General features: G+C 37.0%; 2 protein-coding genes across 7 annotated transcripts in view; one reads left to right on the top strand and one right to left on the bottom strand.

Moving 5' to 3' along the window:
- LOC126779889 (segmentation protein cap'n'collar-like) overlaps nucleotides 1–19214 on the bottom strand; it is a 129111-nt gene that overhangs the window by 6143 nt on the left and 103754 nt on the right. For 4 of the 5 annotated variants that reach the window (XM_050504044.1, XM_050504040.1, XM_050504039.1 and 1 more), the window contains 10 exons: nucleotides 11291–11436; nucleotides 10796–10872; nucleotides 10356–10432; nucleotides 9927–10023; nucleotides 2860–2940; nucleotides 2318–2429; nucleotides 1799–1895; nucleotides 1354–1459; nucleotides 430–530; nucleotides 218–338 (listed from right to left, as the gene is read on the bottom strand). In XM_050504044.1, coding sequence (XP_050360001.1) covers nucleotides 218–338; nucleotides 430–530; nucleotides 1354–1459; nucleotides 1799–1895; nucleotides 2318–2429; nucleotides 2860–2940; nucleotides 9927–10023; nucleotides 10356–10432; nucleotides 10796–10872; nucleotides 11291–11436 — 1015 coding nt within the window. The remainder of the gene's footprint in view (nucleotides 1–217; nucleotides 339–429; nucleotides 531–1353; nucleotides 1460–1798; nucleotides 1896–2317; nucleotides 2430–2859; nucleotides 2941–9926; nucleotides 10024–10355; nucleotides 10433–10795; nucleotides 10873–11290; nucleotides 11437–19214) is intronic. The other variant, XM_050504042.1, reaches the window with a different exon arrangement.
- The window catches only part of LOC126779882 (cytoplasmic FMR1-interacting protein), a 66870-nt gene that overhangs the window by 33782 nt on the left and 13874 nt on the right, over nucleotides 1–19214 (top strand). The window lies entirely within an intron of this gene.

Here is a 19214-nt window from a genome sequence, read left to right as displayed (position 1 = left end):
ATTTACTTTAACGATAAATTAAAAGGATTACACATAAATGGGCGGCTGATATGACTGATGGTAAGTGGTCACCATATGCATTGGCCTATAGACACTGTAATAAATATTAACCATCCCTTATATCGTCAATGCGCCACCAACTTTCGGAACAAATCCCTACCGCCAATTAATTAATATAAAAATTGTATTTGTGTGTTTCACAAACACGAGTGCTAACCTCGTTTGTCCCTCGTCGGCTGTCTCTGTTCCGCGGCGGGTAGCGGCGCGCTGTATGTATGATTGTGTCTCACTCTCTCACTGGAAGCGAAACCGAAGCGTGTCGGACTCGGTATCGTGCTCTGAAGGGGAGAACACCGTATATTGTAATAAGCATCTTCATAATTACGAGCCGAGATCACCATGTTTAATACAATTTCTTAAACAAATTACCTGTAGTAAAGCGTGACTCGAGTGTGGCGTGTTCAGGTCGAGCGCCGGCTGGAGGGTGGTCACGTGTGGCGGCGGCAGCTGGTGGCGCGGGGGGTACTCCACTGAGGAATTGTAAGTTGTGTAAAACATTTTGTCTTCCTACAAATTATTTAGACAAGTGAATATATGGTTTTTATAAAAAAATAATACACATATGCAACTGAGCGTTTCTTCTTTTTTTTTTAATTTATCTCCGATGACGTTTTAACTTTCAAGAGAGTTAAATAATCTAAATTTTTGACGAGCCGGTTAGCGTGCTTGGTGGATGCTTGCCTTTCACGCCGAAGGTTGTGGGTTCGATTCCCGTCCAGGAAACACATTTGTGTGCATGAACATGTATGTTTGTCCTGATCCGTAATCCGTAACAGCCTGTGAATGTCCCACTGCTGGGCTAAAGGCCTCCTCTCCTCTTTTTGAGGAGAAGGTTTGGAGCTAATTCCACCACGCTGCTCCAATGCGGGTTGGTAGAATTCACATGTGGCAGAATTTCAGTGAAATTAGACACATGCAGGTTTCCTCACGATGTTTTCCTTCACCGTAAAGCACGAGATGAATTATAATTACAAATTAAGCACATGAAAATTCAGTGGTGCTTGCCCGGGTTTGAACCCACGATCATCGGTTAAGATTCACGCGTTCTTACCACAGGACCATCTCGGCTTTTTGTTCTGAGTCTGGGTGTAATTATCTATATAAGTATGTATTTACAAAAGAAAAGTAGTATATGTAGTATATCAGTTGTCTGGTTTCCATAGCACGAGCTCTGTACAAGCTTAATTTGGGATCAGATGGCCGTGTGTGAAAAATGTCCCAGGATATTATTATTATTTAATTTACAAGTTTAAAAGAACGTGTCATGAAACATGTACATGTAATGAAACTCACCGTTATGCATGTGCATGTTGTCGTGGTATGCTTGTTCGCATTCGTATTTCACGACGCCCGGGGGTCGAGCTGGTGCCAGGGGTTCTAAGGGAGCGGGTGCTTGTTCCTGGTTAAATTATAATATATACATATATAAGTATTTTTAAATTGAAAGAGAATTATACAGGTTGAAATTACTTAACGGGTACAAATTCTAGCGACTTCAAATGATACAGAGAAATGGTATTATAACCATTTTTCATTTAAAATATATTTCAGTTGACTAAAATTGTACGGTCAGCAAAAAAATGACAATTTTTTTAAAACTTTTTTAATTTTATTATTTATATTATTAATATTTAATTTTATATACTGTACCATTTTATTCTGATTATATAGACGTATAGATGAAAACATTAGTGTGTTTTGATTGGCAAAGTTGATTATTAAAATAAAAATTAAATACCTGAAAACATCTCTTTCCGAACATGTGATGTTTCTTCTGTGGTGCGTGCGATGCTCTCTCCCTTCCATACGCCCCCTCGTAGGGTCTGAATTTGGAACTAAGACAGAGAAATCAGAATCAATATACATTTCATTCAAGTTTGCTCTTATAAGTTACTTTTGTAACAGACAAACAAACATAAGTATAAAGACCACGAGAGAAATTCAAACGAACTGCAAAATATTTAAAAGAAAGTCATACTAGCTGGTGCTCGCGACTTCGTCCGCTTGCAAGTCGGAATGATTACGATATATTAAAAATACATTTTAGTGTATTGCTACTCTTTTTTATCGCCTAAACTCCTTTTGCAATAACTTCATTCAATTCAAATTCTACTGTTTTGATTATATGTATATATATAACTATTGGGGAGGGGAAAAGCGAACGGGAGAAAAAGGGAGAAAGCGTAACGAACCGACAGTTACTTTCACATTTATAATATAAGTATAGTATTGTAAGACTGTTTTATAATGTTCGTACCTATGGAATTCCTGCGCCGAATCGCTTCCATCGCACCATTCTCCGTCCGAGAGGGACGGTACCCTCTCCGATCCCATCGACGACACCGCGCTATCCGAAGCCGAGTCCCGTTCTAACAAATAATTCAAATCTTTCATAACATCAATCTCTACAGTAATTATGATAATTAAAAATTACAATTCAATAATACATAATAAAAAAAAATAGTAATACAGTGTATATATAATTTTTATATTGAATTTTTTTTATAGTAAGTGGTCACCAACGCAACATTGGCATTGTAAGAAATGTTAACCATCGCTTACATCGCCAATGTGCCACCAACCTTGGGAACTAAGATGTTATGTCCCTTGTGCCTGTAATTACACTGGCTCACTCATCCTTCAAACCGGAACACAACAATACCAAGTACTGCCGTTTTGCGGTAGAATATCTGATGACTAAGTGTTATACATACAAGCTTGCACAAATCCCTACTACTAGAGAGTTAGAGTATATAATAGAGGGCAGAGGGTAGAGGGCTAAATGAGTAGAACACTTACCATTCGTCATTGGCATATGTGTGTGATTATGTGTAACATGCGCAGCCGATGCGCCGTCCAACATGCGCATGGTGTACATGCCTGGAACGAAACATTTACACGTAAAACATCGCTTCTGTTTATTTTACTTTAATTAAATACAGTTTACAAAAAAAATAACATTTATAAAAACTAAAGTGTACGTGATACTATAATATTAATTAATTAACTAAATAATTAAAATTGATTCTTTTGCTATCGGTTCTTAATAAGTATTTAAGGTTATAAGTAAGTAGGCTGATGTTATTAGTCTCAATATGGTGGCCGCGACTTCATCGGCTTACGTTTTATAACGACGTATTAAAAAAAGCATTTCGGTGTTCTATAAATATTTTTTTATCGGTCATACTCGTTCTCTTTTATATATTTAATCAATATACAGACAGATGTATGTATATAAGACGAATTTAAAATTTTATTTATTTATTAGGTTTACTTAAAATCACTTAAACTTATAAATTTATAAGATAAATAAAATATAAACTTATCTAAGTGTCAACTGAACGTAAATAAAAGGAGCGAATAAAAAAATAGAAAACAGTGTAAATACAAAAAATTTACTATTAAACGACGATTGTTTTTTTCCACTGTCATCCTATTTAAATAGTTCTCCAGGCCGATTTCGGCAACAAGTTGAGCTCTATATATATCTACTTATGAAAACCGCAAGAACCAGGAGCTCTGGCGCATCGCTCACCAAGAGCGGCGTGTTGGAATAAACTAAGCTTTGTCCCCGAGAGGCCTTAACCCAGTGGGATATTTACAAGGGGGATATTTATTATTTAAATGTTTTTTAACTGTTCCTAACATCACTCTAAGAAAGTTATCTATTAAAAAGATAAAATATATAATATATTTTATATCCATCTTATCTTATTAATATCATAAAAATATAAATAGTCTTATTTAATTCGGTCGATATTTTCTTTATTTTTCGTCGAGTTTTGGAAAAATATAAAATTAAACAGAATGCGAAGTGAATACTAATTTAGAAGGATATTGGGAGGAAACTAACAACCTGTAAATATTTACCGCTGCAACTGCTGGGCATGGGCCTATACCCTTCATTCCACCACTTGGACATATGTACCAGATTTTACCCTTCACCACTGATCGCGACAAGAGTTATAAGCACATGAAAATTCAGTGACATTTGCCCGAATTTGAACTCGCAATCATCGGTTAAGACGCACGTGTACTAACCACTGAACTATCCGGGCTCTTCTTTCTAAGTCACATTGCTTGTATTTGTAAATAAACTGGCTCACTCACCACCATAACAAATTGTTAAAAGTCGACAATAACTTCCAAATATTTTTTTATCAGCTTTCATTTTTTTTTCTCAACTGCACACAAGGACTTCACCAGGTTAAAACTGAAAGATTCATTAACGCGCGCACGAACCAAACCAAGCATTATTTTTAGGGTCGCGTACGTCCTACGATAAAACCCTTATCGACCTCTCTCGTATCTGTCTGTCCATCTGCCACAGTATATTCACTTTGAATCTAATGAAGAAAACAATTGACCATTATAATCGTATCCAGTTACTTGATTCGAGCACAAATGTCTAATTGCAACTGAAATTTTCATGGGGCCTAAAATATGATATAAAAATGAGCTTCATATGACATATCAAACGACAAATAAATGTATAATATTAAAGAAAAAATGCAATGAAATTGTAAGACCGCGTACGGTCGCGCCTTTATCCTTTTAAACCGAAGTTATAGATAAAAAAAGATAAAAAAAATACAATGTCATCATGACAGCGATAAGTCAATAAACCTAAATATGTCGCGTCACGTCTGTTTGAACGAGTTTTTTTTATTGATTATTATGAAATTAAACAATTGAACGGTACGGTTATTCTGAAAGCACTATCTCGAGACTCATCGCGGAAAACGGTCGTGAAATGTCAGAAAGTGACATACGACATTGACCATAATAATTATTATAACACACGGATCAAAATCGTATATCAACGTAAGTCGGTTGTCAATATTTCACGGGTGAGTAATAATATAATATAAGTTGTTATTATAATTCGTCTCGTGCTTGACGGTGAAGGAAAATATCGTGAGGAAACCTGCATGTGTCTAATTTCATTGAAATTCTGCCACATGTGTATTCTACCAACCGGTATTGGAGCAGCGTGGTGGAGTAAGCTCCAAACCTTTTCCTCAAAAGGGAGAGGAGGCCTTAGCCCAGCAGTGGGACATTAACAGGCTGTTACTGAGCAATGAAGTGAGTTCTTACAGAATAGCACTGCTGTTAGTTCCAATACCGCACTAACATTTGAGGATGTTCCACACACTTGCACGTGCACGCATGTTCGCTTCTTGCAAGTATGTATACCTACATCACCCGAAGTGCTTCCCTTACTTCGCGAGATCTGGGTCTAACGAAAAGGTAAGACGATTTATTTAAATGTCACGGAAAACGAATGATTTTCCAAATAAACTAAATGTTTTTTTTTCCGTCGGGTGTTACAATCATTTATTGCGAAACAAATGAAATTGCTGTGACATAAATAATAATTATATAGATATATTTTTACATAGAATTAATCTTAGCTGTTTTTTAATATGTCTATCAATCTTGATCTTCCACGGGGACATAGCTCCTGAAACTAGCCCTGCATATGGACACTACTGAGTCAAGAATGACATGTAAGGCCTTAAGAAATGAACTGGTAATTAAAATTGCTGGTGAGGAATTATCAGCATAATAAGGGGAGCCTCGAAGCCAGAGTGACGTCGATTGGCCGATAGATGCTCTTCCTTAACTACTATAAAACTACCATATACTGCTGGAGATACTATGAACTGTAATGCAACCATTGAATACTGAATCGGTAAACGTATGGAAATATCCTAAGTGATATTATAAATGCAAAAGTGAGTTTGTTTGTTACGATTTACGTCTTAACTACTAAGCCGATCTTGAAATCTTGATATCAGGGCTACCCTCACACGCGGAAATTATTTAACTATCTTTAGTAGATACCATATTTCAATATACTATTGTTGGTTTAAGTATTAACAAAGAACAAAGAAAATCACGTTTCGATTCTGCGTCGTATTATGTTTAGCTTTACAATTTAATTGATTCCGTTATCTCGTCTGCACTGATTAATCTCCTACGTGTCTCATTCACTGTACGTGACATTGCTAAATAATCTGTGACTTTTTGGCACAACTAAGCCAGTAGTCTAAGTTTTTCGAATCGTGTATTTTAACGCTCTAATGGTAACAGTGTTAACGGGCGAAGAGACGAGACTCCGCCTGACATATTGAAGCCTTCTCGGGCTCCGAATGACGTCCTGAAGGGGTCTTCGACACACGAGTGCCTTCGTAGCGCTACGATTGTGGTCATGATTGCGTGACGTCACCGAGATCAACGTTTTTAACTTCCTAATAAAGAAGCTTTGCCATTAAAACGCCAAGAGTATTCTACCAGAGGATCAGACCAGTTCAAATATTGTACCACTTTCTGATGGTGGATGGGGAAACACAACTTATATGATAAGTTTATTATATACTTATTAATAACTTAGGGAGAACGCCTCTTTAAATAATTGTATGAATATATATTGTTAAAGCTTAGATCATTTATAAATGCTCTTGCTTCGTTGTTATTTTTAACTTTTCTTTTTGTAGCAAGTAATATTCATTGAAATTTAATAAGCAAGTAGTTTTTTGTTTTTTTTTTAATGATTTTATAAAATCTGTGAATTTAGCAAAGTTAATATTAACAAATAATAAACGACCAGTGTTCGCCTAATAGGCAAATTACGTATCCAATAAAAAATACTGAAACTTTGTAGAAAACTAATTGCGTTGTATGTTTCGAACAACATTGAAGTTTCATGTTACGAACAAGCTTCTTCTGATCTTATTTCCATTTTTTATACATGTACTAAAAGTTCAATAGCTACCCAAAAAAGATAATCGACAATTGACAAACGGAGAAGCAAGAGCTTTGGGAGAATTGATATCACGATACTAGTACCAGCAGAATATTAAGTATACGCGACTGTAACTTACCGGGAGTTACAGTCGCGGGGAGAATAAAGTCTATATTTTGGGAGGCTGTCTTTCGTCTTGCCTTGTGACGGATCAAATTAATCTGACATCTGAATGAGGTTTACACTATATTTTCATATACATTTTGGGGGGTGTCCCGAGTTCGTCTTAAAACTTGCCGCCTACATTAATGTCTATAATGTTATTTAAGTATTGCAAAATGGATAAAATAAAAAAAAAACCTTGTTCCCCTAATACTTACCATCATAGAGTTTGTAGTAAGGATTGATAAAATCCGGTTCACGACGAAATATTGGACTGAAATATGTCGGAAACGTGAAAAAGGTGCTGTATGGGTAATGGACGATCGATATTTCCATTTTTAAATCCGTTTATATTCTTTCAATCCTTAAATATTTTTTATTTCTGTATATTTAAGATCTATCTTTCGATTTTTACGTTATCTGTACATCGAAATATTTTTTTATATAAAAAAAAATATATGACAGGTCAAAGGTATTTATATTTATTATTTGTGCTATTTTAAATCTGCGCCGACCTTTGACAGTTTCGTTCGGAAATTTCTCTGACGTTTTCACAAACAGTCGTAAAAGCAGATCAAACAATGTTATCCTTCATTTAATGCCATATTAAACAAAACATCTTTGTTGGCTTTGACTTAGTACTAAAATAGACACAACTGCTTGTATCTCATATAGGTCCGAAATTTTCTCGATATTTAAACGACCATAGACAAAAATTGTATCTTTTCAGCACAGACACGGGGACCTTGGTTAATGAGTCGCAAGATATCCTTGGACGTCGCAAAGCACAACAGAAAGCACATAAACATAAACAACATTCGTTGTTGTGCACCTTTCTACTCTTCGTGGTGCGTTTCAGAAAGTATGTCATATGTAGGCCTTTGTTATACTTCAACACAAAACTTAAGAAAAAAAGTTTTGACACCAAAAAGTTTTTACTCAAAAAAAGTTATTATTTAAAAAAAAATGACACAATGCTCACTATTAGGCAGTTATCAGAAATAAAACAAACTAAGAGTTATTTATAATGCGCACTTTGTTATAACGTAATCACTTAACGATGTTATTCTTCTTAACGAACAATCTGTAAACGTACGAGAAAATTCCCATCTTGATAAAACGCAATTTTTAAATAAACAAATTCATATAATATATATAATATAATAATGTTATTATTGGATTTAAACCGTACTGGGCACTATAAAAGACTCACTACACTATAAAAGACCTTTTTATTAACTTTTTTCCTCTTCGAATGACAGTTCCGTTACGCGCGAAAACGACTAATGGCGCGTATTTATCACGAGATCACATAACGAACGTTTTGTGTAAACAATTCGTTTATCACATTATTTGCACAGAAACAATAAAGATCCGAACGTTGGATTAATCATTTTAATAATTAACAACAACCGAACGGAGCCGTCCATTTTATTACGAAATCTTTTTACTAACTGATTTTTCGTGGCATCATCTGGGTCAATCGAATGATATGTTCTACGATAAGAAACGGTGACACATGAATACGATAATTTCATTCATTCGTTTCGAATAATCTTTGAACGATACTGACGAATAATAAGAATGATGTAATATTTACAATTAAAACATTTTGTCTTACGATCGTTGATTAAAATATAAAAAAAAAATCAAGAGCCTGCCGTTGAAAATTGGTCGATTTTTGAACTTATATTACGCGACACAATATTGATGTTTTCGCAGCGCATCATTCACAATCGTCGTTATCTTCCATCTATTTACGCAAATACTTCTTCATACATATCTTATCTAGCCGTGCGAAGCCAGGACGGTTGGCTAGTCCATATCATACATACAAATAGAATGCACGAAAATTCAACGGCCCTTGATTGAAATTATCGAAGTAATACTACAATACAAATGGCGGAATTAATACCGGAAGGCCACTCAAACTTTAGGTTAATCAGAATTATATAACACAATAATATTCAAATGAAAAAAATTACAAAATAAATAACTAAGATAAGTATGGAATTAACTATATAACGAACAAGCTACTCGTCCCGGCTTCGCACGGCTTGAATAAGTGATATTATTGACGAGCCGGTTGGCGTAGTTATAGATACTTGCCTTTCAGGCCGAAGGTTGTGGGTTCGATTCCCACCCAGGACAGACATTCGTCTGCATGTCCTGTCTGTTTGTCCTGAGTCTGAGTGTAATTATCTATATAAGTATGAATTTACAAAAGAAAAATAGTATATGTAGTATATCAGTTGTCTGGTTTCCATAGTACGAGCTCTGCTTAGTTTGGGATCAGATGACCGTGTGTGAATAATGTCCCAGGATTATGTTTATTTGTCTATTACACACAGTAAAACTCAATATCAACATGTTTTTTTTATTTCGGACGGGTACGAAAGGACGATTAACTAGCCATATACATATGCGAGTCTACGCATGACGCGGCGACACGACGATATCAACGGTCAAACTCCACTGCGACATTAGATTATTCGAAATAACAGAAAACTTCCTTAGGCTTAGTATGTCAAAAAACTCCAGTCTTATTTTATAAACAGTTACTTAGCTTAAGCAATCTTAAACAATGCCGCGTAGTGTTCATTCGAATACTTCAGCCGTCATTATGTGTTATCAGCTATTTACAGAAACGTAGAATCTGTACATCCGTAACCAGATATTATATGTATATATATAGCGAACCCGGCAGACGTCCTGCCATATAGACATTTTTTCATTTGGCCTGCCATACCGACATTGACGGACTTAATTGTATTTTCAAACCATCCAGGAATCCATTGAAATATACACTCAAAATTACATCCAAATTAGTCAAGCAGTTTCGGAGGAGTTAGGTGACAAACACAAGTACAGAAGATTTATATACATCAAGATATACACGGATAGCATAACGTCAGCCAGGTTTGTCCAGAGCCTGTATAGTTTTTTTTAAACTAACCTTCGTTCATAGCCATGTCCATGAGTTGTAGGTCTTCATCGTTGAGTATTGACTGGAGGAAACCATCTGGATTCGGGGGCATGTCTGATGTCGAATTCTGTAAAGATTAAAGTTTCTAGAAAATTCGATGGGATGTTTTAACAACATTTAGCCAGCCGCGTAAGAGATTTTATAGTACTATAGACGGACTCGCAAATATGGCATTTAGAAAATATCAACCACCCCTTACATCGTCAATGCTCACCCTTAGGAACCAAGATGTCTCTTGTGCTTTCAAGACATAGTATTGCTGTTTGGCGTGAGAGTTTTTGATGAGTGGGCGGTACACGCGCACACTATAGTATATCCTACGCAGTTGAGTTTTCTTTGAAAATGGTCACCGTGGACGAATACAGGACGACTTCCTAATTAATTCATCATATAATTTACCTGATAGTACAAAGGGTCGTGTTGCTGGTGATGGGCTGACTCCACTTTGTAAGCGCCTTCCAGCGGCGGTGCTGCGCCTAAGATAAAAATAATATATAAGACTGGGTGAGCAGAGTAATACAAGATGAGATATGGAGCATATTCCACCACGCTGCTACTATCCGAGGAATGAATTATAAATACGAATTATACGTATGAATTTCAGTAAAACGTCAAAGAAAAAAGCGTCAACCTCTAGAGAAGAAACTCTCGTAGCTACTTTTTTGAAATATTTTTTCATTTTTATATTTATATTTTATATTGCTTGCCGGTATCCAGGGCACCGAGTGCGCCCCGAACATCGGAATACCCACTAAAAAACCAGCGGCACCCTTCCCGTCTTAACGAGGAGCGGCACGGGATCGCTTGCGCATGCTACCGTGACGTTATTATACACTTACCGTAACCGTCATGGTGTTTCTCCGGAACAGGCGGTGGTACGTGGTAGTTCGGCGTGTAACCCGCCGCCGCGCCATGACTGGAAATATACGTTCGTTCATGAATAAAATATACTTATGGACGATTAAGGTATAGAAAGCGAATTTTAAGCTGGCAACACTGATTAAATATAAACCTTAGCGAGGCAACTTCAGCGCAGCTGAGCTAGTCAGTTAGTCATTTTTCATCTTACAGTCGAAGCGAGAGGTTGTGTAAAAATAAAAATAACACATTAAAAAGAGGTGTTTTGACTAATTTACTACAAAAAAAACACATTTTTTTTTAAATTAAAATTTTATATAATTATAAATTAGATCTCGAATCGATTGAAATGACAAGACTTGCAAGGTTATATACTATATAACATCACGCTACGATCCCGAAGATGCCAATAAAGTAAGTATATAACAGTAAACTGTATGAATAATAATATAAGTTAAATATAATGCAAGTCTTACCTGATGTTATGCGGATGCGAGTGAGGATGCGGATGAGGATGCGCGTGCTGGTGGTAGTGCTGGTACTGGTCAGGTGGCGGGGGTATGGTCAGCAACGAAGCGAGGTCCTGCCACCGCTGCTCAACAGACATAGAACGCATGAGCGACTGAAACAACGTTGGATGTATACTTAATACGACATCAGTCGACATCGATATTTTATTTACAGTAACAGCCTGTGAACATCCCACAGCTGGGCTAAGGCTTCCTCTCCTTTTTAGGAGCTTATTCCACCACGCTGTTTCAATGCGAGTTGGTGGATTACACATGTGGCAGAATTTCAGTGAAATTTGGTATTTGCAGGTTTCCTCACGATGTTTTCCTTCAAGCACGAGATGAATTATAAACCCATGGAAATTCAGTGGTGATATAACGTCTTACTTCCCAAGGTTGATAGCGCAGAGATGTAAGGGATGGTTAATATTTCTAATATAATAATGTCTTCCAGACCTATTTCGGCCACGGCGGCCAATCTCGAGAGAGATTAGTCAACTACGTAGGAAATATTATAGTGCACGAGTGTGTGCGCAAACACAGGTGCACTCTCTATTCCCTAACTCTCAGAATCCGATGGGACGACAACCCGACAGGACCGGAAAGAGTTCAGGTGCAGGAGTATACATTACCAACTTCTAGACCCCAGGCTGCTACTGAGAATAGAAAAAAACAATAACTTTTTATCGGCCCGACCTGGGATTTGAACCCAGGACCTCCGGGTCTGCGGCATTACATGTAGCCACTAGACCAACGAGGCAGTCATTTCTAATGGTGCCAATATCATGGGTGAGTACAGGTGGCCCGTTTGCCTGTTTTATTTAAAAAAAAAACAAACGTTGAAATCAACTTTAATCATTAAAACAATATTTAATCACTTTAGAATCGATTTTAATTAACGGACCGTCATAATTCTTCAAACGAAGACGTTTTCTGACATATAGATGTCAAATATCACCGCTGTGAGATCTTTGTACATAAACACCATTATATATCTTATTTCTATATCATTTAGGGTCATTTTCAATTAAACTACGCTTTTTATTTGTTCAATATGCGATTGCGATGGCATCGTTTGAAATTTTTTCTTAATACGAATTTCTGAACGTACTGTTAGACTAGTACACTTTTGTTGTTTAAAAAAAAAAACAACAAAAGTCACTAAAATGTTTATTTAAAAATATCTTATAATTATTCTAAATTTACGCACTTATTTTTCGTAAAGCCAAGATGGCCCAGTGCTAGATGGTGAAGGAAAACATCGTGAGGAAACCGGCATGTTTAATTTCACTGAAATTCTGCCACATGCGTATTCCACCAACCCGCATTGGAATAAGCTCCAAGCCTTTTCCTCAAAAAAGGGGAAAAGAGGCCTTAGCCCAGCACTGGGACATTCACAGGCTGGTACTGTTATTACGCTCCACGTGTTAACTACTCAACCGATCATTATCAGATTCCCCACCACCCACCACTTAGTAAGATAATATAACAGATTAAAAATAATTCTCATCAGATGCCATGTTATTTGATCTATTTTATTTGGATTGGCATTTAGAAAAAAAAAACCTCTAAATATGCAACACTGAAGTACAAACGCTTTAAGTAAACGGCGAACGGTGAAAACCGTATCAATGTTAGCTCAGCACTTGTCAACAAGCGCATGTATTTACATGAACGTGTTTGTTTAGTGGCACGCGAACAAGAGCGTTCGAAATGTCCGACCGAGAGCCATTTTGTTTACATAATGGCATTTATAGATTTTTTTTTTACGTTATCTGTTTAAATTTTTGCATAAATTTAGGAGAGCTTTTAAATCTGTCAAATAGAAAATTATAATAATACTTATTGGAATCCGCCATTACTTTCGGCGTTAATAAAATTTCTTTTGTCATATATATTTTTATACTACTTAATTAAAAACGCCAAACTGAAAAAAAAACTACTAAGCCGATATACATAAAACTTATAACAGAAGATGTAGCGCGTTTTGGAGAAGGTTTTTAGTATATTAGTAGTTGCGTTTTATAGTTTCACGCTTTAAATTAACTTAATATACTATTGACGTGACAAGCATGAATTTCACCTTCTAATATAAATAAGATTTTCTTTATAGAATTTTCACCTCATAATAATTTACGGCCTTAATTATATAACGTTGCTTAGCAGCTATTTAGTCTCTTTCTGAAACACTGTTTTATCTCTTTCTGTGATCATTGATTTGATATTCGAAAGAAGAGGACAGCATTGTTTAACAAATCACCTACTAAACAATGTTCATATATATATGTAAGACCGTTAATAATTTAAAAAACATGTAAGCAATTTTTTACCGTTGCGCATTCTAAATTCAAATTTCCCTATAAGAACGTTAGTTACTATAAAGTTAGACATACAAAGGAGAAATGTATTTGTATTTGTAATTTGTAAGAAGATTTTGACCAATACATACGTTGTTTATTAGGGCGCTTTTGAATTACGTCTCGTAAACTTTACTATACACGAAACGAATCATTTTACTGAATATTATAACTGAAATTAGTTATCTGTAGTGCGATTTATGACGAAATGTCAAAGTCATGCTTATAACGTAAAAGTTTTGGCGCCAACAGCTAGCAAACAAACATGGCGTCCATGTAAATCGCTACCGTTTTTCAATATGTCAACATTGATTTAAATTTCGCTTATAATCTTTTTTAAGAGTTATTAACAAACTAGTAGCTTGATATTTACAGCTAGATTCGTATTAACGGGTTTCGTCGTCGTTCGGGTTCCGTATTTAATTTCGAATTCTGTTGTTTACCGTTCCGAGAAATTCGTTTAATTTCGTGAAAACAGCAAATCATGTATTGTGTTTTTTTTTTAATACTTGAATGAATAATATAAAATACAAGTTACGCTTACTTTAAGGAATTGTTCGGATAAAATTAACAAAAATTCTATAATTTCGCTGGTAGTTAGTAATGCGAAGCCGAGACGGCCTAGTGGTTAGAACGCGTGAATCTTAACCGACGATCGTAGGTTCGAACCCAGGCAAGCACCACTGTATTTTCATGTGCTTAATTTGTGTTTATAATTCATCTCGTGCTTGATAACAGTGAAGGAAAACATCGTGAGGAAACCTACACGTGTCTAATTTCGTTAAAATTCTGTTTCATGTGTACCTAGTATAAGAATAGTATGGAATAGGCTCAAAACCTTCTCCTCAAAAGGGAGAGGAGGTCTTAACCCAGCATTGGGTCATTGACAGGCTGTTATAGTAGTAACGAGAAGCGATTATACAAGGGAAGACGCTGTGCAGGCTACTTGGGTTCGTCAGAGAGTCACGGTAGCATGCGAAAGCGATCCCGTGGCGCTGCTCGTTAAGACGGAAAAGGTACCACTGATTTTTAAGTGGGTATTCCGATTTTCGGGGCGCACTCGGCGCTTTGGACACTGGCGAGCCCTACATACCCTCCACTGTTCCCGTGGGGGAAAGGCGTAACGCGTTTTTCCAGCGTTAAAAAAAGGCTACTTGAGTTCAGGGCTCGAAATCGTACGATAATATTGATTTTACTGTCAGCGCCAATATTTCGCCTATACATTGCGTATATTTTGTTTCGTTTTTTTTCTAGTTCTCTACTGGTTTAAACTAGAACACAAACTATAAAATCTGATTTAAAATATATTATTGTGATTTTTTTATGTGTAATCATTATCCTAATGCACGATAATTTTGATCTATATACGACAATCTTACGGCCCTGGTATGATAACGGTATGGATTTAGGTCGGGCACACTGCTTGGGTTAACAGCAACATGTCAATTGGAAAAAAAAGATTATACAACTATAGACGACCCGAGATGGCCCAGTGGTATGAACGCGTGAATCTTAAACGATGATCGTGGGGTTCAAACCCGGGCAAGCACCATTGAATTTTCATGTGCTTAATTTGTGATTATTATTCATCTCGTGCTTTACGTTGAAGGAAAACATCGTGAGGAAACCTGTATGTGTCTAATCTTACTGAAATTCTAACACATGTGTAATCCAACAACCCGCATTGGAGCAGTGTGGTGGAATAAGCTCCAAACCTTCTCCTCAAAAAGTTGAGAGCAGGCCTTTAGCCCAGCAGTGGGGCATTCACAGGATGTAACGGTTAACGGTACAACTATACACTAGTTCCACACAACCGATTAAGTTTGCCGTTGATTTGAGCCAATTTTATAAGTATACATCGTAACTCATATTATTAATGCGAATGTGAGTTTGTTTGTTTGTACGCTAAAACCACTAAACCGATATTAAATAAAAAATTCTTCAACCAATGGAAAGCTACATCAGCGAGTAACATACCACTGTATCCCATGTTTTCCCACGGAAACGGAAATTACGCGGGTGAAACAGCGGGAAAAAGCTAGTTTATTAATTTAAAGATGCCTGATTAATCTTCAGTATTATTAACAATGCAAGAGCGAGTTTGTTTGTTACACTTTAACGTCGTAACTGTTCAATCGATCATTATGAAATCTTATTATGAACTCATGTTACTCATCATGAACACTTAACAATGGCCTCAAAATGCGAGTGCAGTCGCGGACGGATACTAGTATGACAAAATTAACAGTTCAAAGTCGGAGCGGGTAATTACGTGTTTAATAAATGTAACAGTAACAGCCTGTGAATGTCCCACAGCTGGGCTACGGCCTCCTCTGTTTTTTAGAGGAGAAAGTTTGGAGCTTATTCCACTACGCTGCTCCAATTCGGGTTGATGGATACACAAGGCATGGAATTTCAGTGAAATTAGTCGCATCCAGGTTTCCCCACGATGTTTTCCTTTACCGTCAAGCACGAGATGAATTAAAAACACAAATTACGCACATGGTGCTTGCCCGGGTTTGAACCCACGATCATCGGTTAAGATTCATGCGTTCTAATCACTAGGCCGTCTCGGCTTCATAAATGAGAAAAAAAAAATGAAGTAGGTATTTATGATACACTAACGTACAGCCCGACCTTGCAGCGGACTCAAGGTGTATTAAAATTACACATGTAAGTTAGTAATTTGTCACACGCAACGTTAATGACACACCGCGAACGATAATAGCGGCGCGCAAGACCAGACATCTTTCTTGTTTTAAGAGACTTTTAATTCTGAACGTTACGTGAATCTCCGCTGTATGATATCAGACATAACTGCCATTTGGGCGGGTCATGTTATAGTTCAAAAATGGGTACGCAAACAAACGTACTCTTTTTTTGCCTCACTCTCATAATCCGATGGGACGGCAATCCGTAACGATCGGAAAGAGTTCAAACGCAAGACCAGCCCAGGAGGCTTTACGTGCTTTCCGAGGCACGGAAATGTAATCACTTCCAACTATCAGAGACTCCGGACGATTACTGAGAATCTTATCTCTTTTTACTGCAAGGATCTCGCTGCCTGCCGCCTAACATCTAGCCACGAGGCCTAGAATGGCTAACGCGTCGTCGTCTGTCCGAGGTGACGTCATTCAGTAAAGCTAGATAGTCGCCCGATGTTTATACAGACGACTCTAATAATTGGCATTTCAAAAGAAAACTTGATACTCTTACATATGTTATGGATTTTTCTTCGGGTTTTATCTACAAGCCCAACAATAACCTGCCTACAATTCTTTTCTTGACGATATATTACAAAAAACGAGCATGGACGATGTCAGAAAATTGTTGGTTCCGCATTGGTGGGCTTTGTGTAAGCCCGTCTGGGTAGGTACGACTCACTCGTTACATTTTCAACCGTCATACAGTAATACTTGTTGTGTTCCGGTTTAAAGGGTGAGTGAGCTAGTGTAACTACAGGCACAGTGGACTGTATCTTAGTTCCCAAGGTGGCGCATTGACGATATGAGGAATGGTTAACATTTCTTACAGCGCCGATATCTATGAGCTATCTAGCCCATTTACAATCAGGCGCATTTGCCAAGAGAAAGGAAAATGGTAGACCCTGAAAGTTGGCGCGTCTACCATCAGCGACTTCATAGTGCAGTGTCAGACAAATTAGACGACGAACTCATTCGTGATTGATCTAAATTGATGCACTGCAAACTGGTCACCGCTTAAAGTTTTCAACCGTGACAGTAAATTCGATCATGTATATGACCACCATAATAAAAATACTTTTGGCAACTTGACATATTAGAAGCGTAAAGTTATTTCAAATTTAACTGGAATGTCTTATTAACGCAATTACTAAAGTATTTTACACTTTCTACTTATTGACACTGCAATAAAAATGGCGTCGTGTCAATACTATGCATTAATTTGTTTAAAACACGTGGATTGGAATGTTCGAGTCTCTTAAATTGTTGGGACTCTACGCGTTGGCTATCACAAGGAGTCACCAATGGATACGGTATACTAACAACCTGTGAATGTCTCACTGCTGGGCTAAGGCCTCCTCTTCTTTTTTTTGAGGAGAAAATTTGGAGCTTATTATACCACGCTGCTCCAATGCGGGTTGGTGGAATACACGTGTGGCAAAATTTCAGTGAAATTAGACACATGCAGGTTTCCTCACTATGTTTTCCTTCACCGTCAAGCACGAGATGAATTATAAACACAAATTAAGCACACGAAAATTCAGTGGTGCTTGCCAGGGTTTGAACCCACGATCATCGGTTAGGATTCACGCATTCTTACCACTGGGCCATCTCGGCTATAATACATGTAATATACATGTAATAAAAATAACTCACTATCCGTCATTACTCCATGTTACGTTAATAATCTTAAATTTAAAGCGAAAGAAACTGCGAAGCGAAGCGGGGCTACTGGTATAACACTAGTTAATCTTCCCGGCTTCGCACGGTTGATAAGAAGAAAAATGTATTTCGTATAGGATTTGCGTAGAATCCGTTCTTAGTGAGCGTCTACGTCGGGGAAGGGGTAACTGTGACAAATTTCAAGTCAATCGGGCGGATAGTTTAGGAGATCTCGTGATGAGTGATATTTCGCTTATATATACATCGTAACGATTTAAATTCAGAATTGCTAAATGTCATAATTTTTATAGATCTTCAAAAATTAATTTTCATACCAATTTTTTTATCGCCTCTATCACTACCTTAGGGGTTACATTCTGAAAAATCCTTCCATTGTGCTAACCTGCTGTTTAAAAGGAACCCGAATGAGAATTTTCCTGTTGCTAACCTCAGCAGTTTGGGCTGTGTGTTGGTATGTCAGTCAGACAGTTTTTTTATAGAATAGGAAGACAGACGAGCGTAAGGGCCACTTGATGGTAAGAGGTCACCAACGCCGATAGACATTGGCATTGTAAGAAATGTTAATCATCGCTTGCATTACCAATGCGCCACCAACCTCGGAAACTAAGACGTTATGCCCCTTGTGCCTTTAATTACACTGGCTCACTCACCCTTCAAACTGGAACACAACAATACCAAGTATTGCTGTTTTGCGGTAGAATATCTGATGAGTGGGTGGTACCTACCCAGACGAGCTTGCACAAAGCCCTACCACCAGTATTTATTCTTTTATATATATATAGATCTACTAGAACCTTCTCCCAAACGCGCATTATCTTCTAGTATAAGTTTAATGTATATAGGTCTAATTTTTTTTCTTTTAGGCGTGACAAAAAACAGCAAAATTTTGTATCTTTTTCAACCTCATACGTTAAAAAGAGATGACAATATTCCCAGTGCTGTCAAATTAGGCGACACAATCCGCGCCATAATACAAAAAAAAAAAAAATATATCAAAGAATGTAAAGAAAAAACGTACCAAACATGAAAATAATTACATCTTTTTATCCGTTCGCAAATTGGCGCTATTATCGTTTGAAAATGATAAAATTACCACAACTGGGAACTAACCTCGGACCTTGAGTTACAATTGCATGTTTCGGTTAACGT

Source organism: Nymphalis io, chromosome 30, assembly GCF_905147045.1.
Source record: "Nymphalis io chromosome 30, ilAglIoxx1.1, whole genome shotgun sequence".
In the NCBI taxonomy this organism is placed as follows: domain Eukaryota; kingdom Metazoa; phylum Arthropoda; class Insecta; order Lepidoptera; family Nymphalidae; genus Nymphalis; species Nymphalis io.
The sequence above is the reverse complement of the archived record's forward strand: the minus strand, read 5'-3'. Positions and strand labels throughout refer to the sequence as shown.